General features: G+C 36.3%; 2 protein-coding genes across 3 annotated transcripts; one reads left to right on the plus strand and one right to left on the minus strand.

The window, feature by feature from the left end:
* Positions 1-2,588: 2,588 nt before the first annotated feature.
* Positions 2,589-3,520, plus strand: LOC110864937 (60S ribosomal protein L31). 2 transcript variants are annotated; one of them, XM_022114105.2, is made up of 3 exons: positions 2,589-2,740; positions 2,875-2,964; positions 3,107-3,520. In XM_022114105.2, exons 2-3 carry the CDS (start codon positions 2,882-2,884, stop codon positions 3,384-3,386), a joined length of 363 nt encoding a protein of 120 aa, XP_021969797.1. In that variant the 5' UTR covers positions 2,589-2,740; positions 2,875-2,881; the 3' UTR covers positions 3,387-3,520. The 2 variants fall into 2 exon arrangements, with proteins under 2 accessions (XP_021969797.1, XP_021969798.1); XM_022114106.2 differs by lacking the exon at positions 2,589-2,740 and adding an exon at positions 2,764-2,794.
* Positions 3,521-6,175: 2,655 nt separating this feature from the next.
* On the minus strand, positions 6,176-7,720 carry LOC110864938 (leucine-rich repeat extensin-like protein 4). Its single transcript, XM_022114107.2, has one exon. The coding sequence runs from the start codon at positions 7,448-7,450 to the stop codon at positions 6,311-6,313; it is 1,140 nt and encodes a 379-aa protein (XP_021969799.1). The 5' UTR covers positions 7,451-7,720; the 3' UTR covers positions 6,176-6,310.
* Positions 7,721-8,161: the final 441 nt, after the last annotated feature.

Here is an 8,161-nt window from a genome sequence, read left to right on the forward strand (position 1 = left end):
TCTAATGGGCAAACTAGGACCCATGAAATCACATGCAACTTAGTGTCAAAAACGAGTACTTAGATTAGATAATACTTTTATGCATATATACTTTTTATACTTTAAATTCCAATCTGAATCTTTCGTCTTAATTCCATTACTCACACACCTTCATTTACCCCATGTAGGGTGACCTCGGTGTTCCATCCTCCAACTCTCAAACTCTTCACGGGATTTCAAAGGAAAGCTTTGCAAAACCGTGAGTACACTCGAACGCCCTTTTTACATTTTTACACTTTGGGTGCAATATGTTTAATCTATTAAAATCACAATCACACTTATACTTTATGCAAACACAAACAATCCATCATACATGCTTAAATACGTAAAACTTGATTTGTATACTTGGATGATTCTTTTGTATAATTTACTTGTCATTAACTTTGTACGAGTCTCCCCTTAACATGTATAGCGCTATAGGAGTAACGCACCGCCCGTAGACTTATGGTCATGTTAAGTTTATTTTATGCGGTAATCAGAGGGTTGACTTGTTAAATTGCATGCCATGATACAATTATCTAGTTAAACTATTTTTTTGCCATGTGGATTCGTTTAAACCGTTTTTCATACTTATGTTATATTAAACTTGTGTACTCTCCAATGCCTTATGTGTTGAACTATACTTTTAAATATGTTGCAGGTTGATGATGATGATGATCTTGATGAAATCTAGTAGGGACGGCTTTAGAAACACATATCGAAATACTAGATTTTTGTGACACCCCGCGCTTACGAGGTTAACGTCGTATAATTATCTTATCTTATTTATATAAACGAATGGACTTGTATGATGAATTGATTATATACCTATCCAATTTATTTTGCGAATATTCAAAACCAAATCTCTATCGTGCTGAACCGACCCAAGTCGGTGTGGCAGCGGCGACGGCGGCCCACGATGGTGGCGGTAGAAGTTGTGGTGTTTTGAGAGTTTTTCTAGTTCTTCATCATCAATTAAATGCAAGACCAAAGTCCGATTAAATAGATCATGAAGGTTCATGCATGTTTGCCAAGTGGCGGACATGCACATGCATGTGCGACAAGTGGCCAGGGTTCTTTGCATGTGCGACACGTGGTGATGCAAGTGTGCATGCGTGACAAGTGGCGTAGCGCGGGTGCATGTGCGACAAATGGCGCAACAAGGGTGCATGCGCGACAAGTGGCGAGGTGGGTGTAGTTATCTCACCCAGTCCATGTACCCGTCTCTCAGTTAATACCCGCAACAAGTTTATTAATTAACATAAACCCGCTCATGATCATAAATATAATTATGATCTGTTTCGTATGTCGTTCGTAATTACCAGTTAAATAGGTTAACTGGATTTTAGTTCGTTGCCCACGGTGTAACTCTTACGAGTCAAGACCCAGTCGGTAGCGTTGGCTTATCGAACCGGACATAAATATCCAACAGGAAATATACGACTACTACGATTGAGAAGACTCCACCTGTCTGCTCAGATTGAGATAATAGAAGATCTACAAGCGATTAAAGACGATTCAATCAAAAAAATAATGGTAAATTGAAATCTTAAAAAATTAAAAACACGAATCAAAAGAGCTTTACCAACTTATTCTTACAATGATCAAGAAATCAATGGTGGGAAGCAACGTTTTTGAGTCCCCATATCACCATCTATTTGTGTTGAACATAAACACGAATTACATTTTGGACTACAAACCCTAGATTCGCACACATATAATCAGATTCAATAAAAACAAAAACCAATATAAAAAACGTAAGAAACTTTGCTTTTTGAAAAGGATTAAGAGTTAACAAAAGAAACTTTGCTTACCTGATAGGTTGAATAGAAAGGATTGCAGAGGATTCAAGGAGAAAGAAGAAAGAAGAAGGCTATATTATCAAGGTATGAGAATGAGGATTAGGGTTTCTCAATGTTACGGCTAAAAGGACAAGGAAGCATAGGAAAAAAAAATAAAAGCGAATGAAGAGGCGTGGTGTGATCCCGCCTAAATGCATTCAAGGTGGTCTAAAGAGATGCCACGTGGCAATAATATGTGTAAGAGGCTGCCAAGTGGCATAAACTTGTTTTGTTTTAATATAATTTATAGATTGGATTTTAATAATCCGAAGTTTCACATGTTAGCCGATAATAATCTCAACTTTAAAAATTCTCTCTAACGATCCCAACTTATAAGAATTTGGCCCCCATCGATTATTTTCTAACATATAAGAATTTGATATGCTCAATAGATTTAAGTGCGCATGCAGCCACCTTAACAGATTCAAGTGCACTGCAGTTATTAAAGTATTGATGGGGGTCAAATTCTTACAAGTTTAGATCGTTGGAGGGGATTTCTAAAGTTGGGATTATTATCGGGCTATCGGCCAACAAGTGAAACTTATGATTATTAAAATCCACTAGCTCTTAATTTAATCAAAACTACGTCGTTTTGATAGGTTTCGCATGTAAGTTAGATGTGCAACAACTCCATATTCATTTTCCCCATATAAAAAACACAGACCTATACCAAACCACCGGATCTGGGCCAGGCCCAAACCAGTTTAAGTTTGATAGCAGGCTGTGTCAGAAACTGGGTTTGGGCCGTTGGGCTTTTCTTTGACCCATCAGTTTCTGTTTTAAGCCCAAAAAAATAATCAAACCCTACTTCTAATTAGGGTTTTTTATTGCCCCCTTCGCATCGCATCTTACTCGTTTTCACCTTCTTGCCCAAATCACAGGTTCGTTCTGTTATCTTCAACACAAAAGTTGTTACATCTACACATCGATTGATGGTTTGGATCAATAAAGTTAGTATCTTTGTTTCTGGATTGAATAACATTGCACTGATTTTGTTGTTTATTCGTGTTTTCAGAGTAAAAATGGTGGAGAAAACTAAAGGTAGAAAGGAAGAGGTTGTGACTAGAGAGTACACCATCAACCTCCACAAACGCCTTCATGGATGGTACCTTATTTGCTTTATGCTCTTCATTTTTCACTTTATTATTTCTTTAATTATGTTTTTTTGGTTCTTGATCTTAAAATGTTTGATTGGGTAACATTTTTATTGTTTTTTTTTATTTTGATATTTGTTGTTTGTGTGACAGCACATTCAAGAAGAAGGCACCAAAGGCAATTAAGGAGATCAAGAAGTTTGCACAGAATGCAATGGGGACAACAGATGTGAGAGTGGATGTGAAGCTGAACAAGTATGTATGGAGCAGAGGAATCAGAAGTGTTCCGAGGAGGGTTAGGGTTAGGATTGCTAGGAAGAGGAATGATGACGAGGATGCTAAGGAGGAACTTTACTCGCTTGTAACGGTTGCGGAGATCCCTGCAGAAGGGCTCAAGGGACTTGGCACTAAGATCATTGATGATGAAGATTGATTTGTTGAGTCTAGTCTTTTTGATATATCGAGGGGAGTTTAGTTTTCGATCCTTGTTTGGTTTTTACTATCTACATTTTGTCAAAGATTTAACTTTCGATGTTTTTGATTTGATGGGTTACTGTTCTCGTATGATGTTTTCGTTTTAGCTACTTAGAAACAACCAAACAACACAGGGTTATACGAACACAGGTTGGTTGATATGGTCGGTTCCTTAGGAACAACGCTTTGTGTTTTGTTTTATCATGAGACCTTTTCAATTTAAACTGAACACAAATCAGACATTGTCTCCTATTTTTTGCTAGTTTCTGTGTACTAGAGGTGCAGACCTTATCGAATCATGAAACTGGTTTATCCAAAGAGTTTAAACAAGTTATCAAGTCAAATTGGTTCTTTGGTTGTGAATGAGTTGCCTCTAAGATGCATAAGTTCATAAAACAAGTTAGGTACTTCTCTAATTCTAGTTATAAATGGGTTGATGGGTGAATTTAGTTTAATTTTAGCATAAGTGCTTAACACAAACCCTGAAAATACTGAGCCAACAAGGGGAATTGTCTTTAACATGTTTAAGCCTTGCAAAAAGGGTTGGGTTGGGTAACGAGTTATAACATGTTTGGGTTGGGTGGAGATGGCGGCAGAGGAAGCTGTTGCAACTGTGGCGTTGATGAGGCTATGCTATTGCTGGTGATTGCTACCCCTAATTGTCACCCTTAATACAGTTTTATGCTGCTCACATCGATGACTCTTGTTTGGACCCTCTTTAAGTCAATACATTTGTATACTTATATCCAGCCTAGCCCAATTAATATCAGTCCCTACACGCACCGATGTTACAGAACATGTAATCTAGTAAGGCTATGTGTTATGGGTTCACAATTTTTCACTCCACGTCACTATCACATAGACATGAGCTCTCACTAACTTATTTTCGCATTTGTGTGTTATGGTCTCACAAAGTTTCACTACCCACTACCCATTAAATTAAATTAATATGTAAAATAAATTAGAAGACATAAAAAGAAAAGGGTTAATATCTTAACATGATTGGTTGAGAGAGTCTTGGGCCCACAAACCTTTGTCTTCACACCATGGTGTAGCCCACGCCCGCCCTGGTTTTAACAGAGCTTTCAAGCCTCCTTTTCTGGTGTTTAACACCTATTAAAGGCCACCGACCATTCACCACACCAAGGGCGTGAGATGGTAACACATGGTCGAACTGGTTGAGCAGATGCTTTTTTTTTATTGGCTAAACTTGCATGTCATAGGGATTGAACCTATGACCTCCACCTATTCTACACCTTATCTAACTCATCAACACCATTGGGCTATTCCCAATAGATAGTTGAGCAAATGCTTATCTTGTGTTTTTTATTATGTGAAATACGAATGAATAGAAAAGCATCCAGCCCAATGTTGATTGTGTAACTAGAACAATTAGTCAACCATAATTGTCATAAATGGTACACCATTGATTTTGCTCCGTTTTCCGCCATTTTGGTTGTCGAACAATATCAAAACAAGTTGACTGATACCGTCAACTATTAAACTAACATGTCATGCAAACGATTAAAACCTACCAAAAGTAATCGTTAGATGATTTAACTCACTGAGCATGATTTATAAGATTAATCGCAAGCTTATTAAAAAAGGTATATGCATGAGAAAAAATCTACAAAATTAGTCTTAATCTATTTCTTTAAAATACCCTACTATAACCTATAACCGTATCGTAGTCTTATTTAAATTAATTTTAATCTTTTTTTTTTGATTTCCGTCTTAATCAATCATAACTCCAACATTTTCATCATATCGTATTATCATACTGTGTCACGTTTAAGTTCTTTACAAGTAGGAATAATTACAGTTTAGACCACTTTTGATCTTTCTAGAGGCATGTTTGGAACTGCGTCTTTGATAACAACAATAACTTCACCAATATGCGCATATCGATGATTGCTAGCTCTTATGATTCGAATACACATCAATTCCCGAGCCCCACAGTTATCTGCCACATTCAAATGGATCTGAGGTTGAAATTTGAATCATATCATTTTTTTCATGTTTTTTACAATACAAAGATCGAAAAAAAAAATAAATATTATTTGTTCAAAAAATAATAATAATAAACCAGCACTCGCTATTTTTAAGGTTTATTTCTTTTTTATCCCGAAATGATGAATTGAGCTCATATAGGCATTTTGGACGCTAGTATTGAAATAGCCTTTCTAGCTACATTTTCTGTTACTCCACCCATTTCATACAGGATTCGACCTGGTTTAACAACTACCCAATATTCGGGAGAGCCTTTACCTTAACCCATACATATTTCTTTGGGCCTTATTGTAACTAGTTTATCTCGAAATATACAGACCCATATTTTTTTCACCGCGACGTGCATTTCGTGTCATTGCTCCTCGACCTGCTTTTATTTGTCTAGTTGTGATCTAAGCGGGTTCAAGTGTCTGAAGAGCGTATTTACCAAAACAAATAGTATTACCTCGAGAAGTTCCATAAAATTTATTAATAATATAAGATGTTACTCTCCTCGACTCATTTACACCTCCAACAGCACGCACTCTCCTAAGGTAGCCGGAATCAAACTTCATGGAAAGAACAAAAAAAATATTCTAGTTCCAGTCGAATTTATGCGTAAGAGCTTCTTTGCGACAAGATCATCTTTAAACTTATATATCAAGTTTTAATATTATAACTTGTTACTATTATTATTATTTTTAATCTAGAAAACTCCTAATATATATTACCAAAACACTTGTGTTTCCACACAAAAAATAAAAATAATAGCAATAACTTTGTTGATCTACCATCTCTTCATATAATAAATGAGTTACAACTAAACACTAAATACATCAACCAATTCACAACAGAAATATTTCACCAATCCAACCACAAAATCCACAACTTTTCTCATGTTCTTGATGAATTCAAAGACTTTAACAATGCCCCACAAGACAAATCCTTTAAAGAAGGTATTCTCAAACAACTCAAACTCCCACCAGGAACCATATCACACTCCGGCTCAGGCCTCTGCATTTCCCTCCCAGGAATACAATTCAACGCAAAATCAAACACCACATTCCGACCATACAACTTCGCACATTCTTGACTAAACCCAGAAAAAAAATTATAACTCACACTCAAATTCATCAACGACTTCAACTCACACACCAAATCAGGCAACTCACCCGACAGTTTATTATGCGCCACATTCAAAACCTCAATATCTTCCAAACAAGATACCGAATCAGGCAAATGACCCATCAATGAGTTAAAACTAGCATCAAACACTTGTAAGTCTGACCATAATCCAACCCCTTGAGGTATGCAACCGGTTAACCGGTTGTTTAAAAACAATATTTCCTTTAATCCTGGACTAGAATACCCAAAGCTAAATGGGATATCACCTGTTAAGTTATTGTTGGCTAAGTTGATGACTGAAGCGGGTGAATTAGGTAAACTCTGTGGGATTTGACCGTCAAAGTTGTTGTTGTTGAGTAATATTGCGTCAAGATTTTTGTTGAAGACGAGGTCTGGAATGGGTCCTGAAAAGAGGTTGAATCTGAGGTCTAGATAGAGAAGATTTGGGATTTGTAAGGTGACGAGTGGGAATGATCCTGAGAATTGGTTGTTACTGAGGTCGAGTTCGGTAAGGGCAAAAAGGTCTTTTAAGGTGTTTGGGATTGTGCCGGAGAATCTATTGGTGTTGAGGTGAAGTAAAGAGATGTCTTTTAGTAAAGAAAGTTCTTTGACGAGAATACCCTCGAGATTACCTTGGTTTAGATCTATTCCAGCAACTATTGTGGTACTACCACTTTCAGCACAAAACACACCTTTGTAATCACACACATTTGACCCGACCCATGAGTTCAAGATCCCTTTTGGGTCATCTTTTATGGCGGATTTCCATGCTTGAAGGGCAATGTATGCATTGTTGAGAGTTGTTGGGTTTGACCCGGATCCGGTGGGTCTTCTAGCTCCTGAGGTGCCTTGAACTGCAAGGAAAAAGAGTAAAGAAAGTAAGAAAAGATTGGGTTTTTTTTTCTCCATTTGTTAAGAAATGGAGGTGATGAGGGGAGATCTTATTATTAGGGTTGATGTTGAAGTTGGGTGTGTTTATTTGCAGAAATTAATGGTGAAAGATAATGGGGTTGGTGTTGAATTAAATGAGTGTGTTTCAGCTTTTTAGTTTTCACATTTCTTTTGGGTTTAAGGGTTCTAGTTGTAGTTATAGTTATACTGTTGTAAAGTTTGACATTTGCTGCACATGGGTTATGATTGCAAAGGTCAAAAAGAGTTAAGCAAGTTGGTAAGATTGTAACTAGACAATAAGAAGATTAACCCTCCTCATGCTTAATATCTTAATATCTTATGGGTTTCTTTTATGCGGTTTAATAATAATCTTGTTAATTAATAATTAGATAAACAAGATGACGACTTTAGTTCTAGAAGTAGAAACTGTTGAAAAGATTCAGTTGAAGCAACAACCAACATTCAAATTTACGTCAAATGTGTTAAAATAGATGAAAATTATGAAATACCACTCGTGAGTTGTCATTTGATGTTTTTATTAAAATAAAGATATTAATGAATAATTATACTTTATTGTTTAGCTCTATCACATATTAATGAATATTTATACTTTATTGTTTAGCTCTCTATACACATGAAATACGTAAACCAAATACTTAGTATATATATTTTAAGGTAAGGTTAAAATACATAGTAGGAAGTCGTAAGAAAGAAAGGTATCAAACGGAC

Source organism: Helianthus annuus, chromosome 6 (assembly GCF_002127325.2).
Source record: "Helianthus annuus cultivar XRQ/B chromosome 6, HanXRQr2.0-SUNRISE, whole genome shotgun sequence".
NCBI lineage: Eukaryota > Viridiplantae > Streptophyta > Magnoliopsida > Asterales > Asteraceae > Helianthus > Helianthus annuus.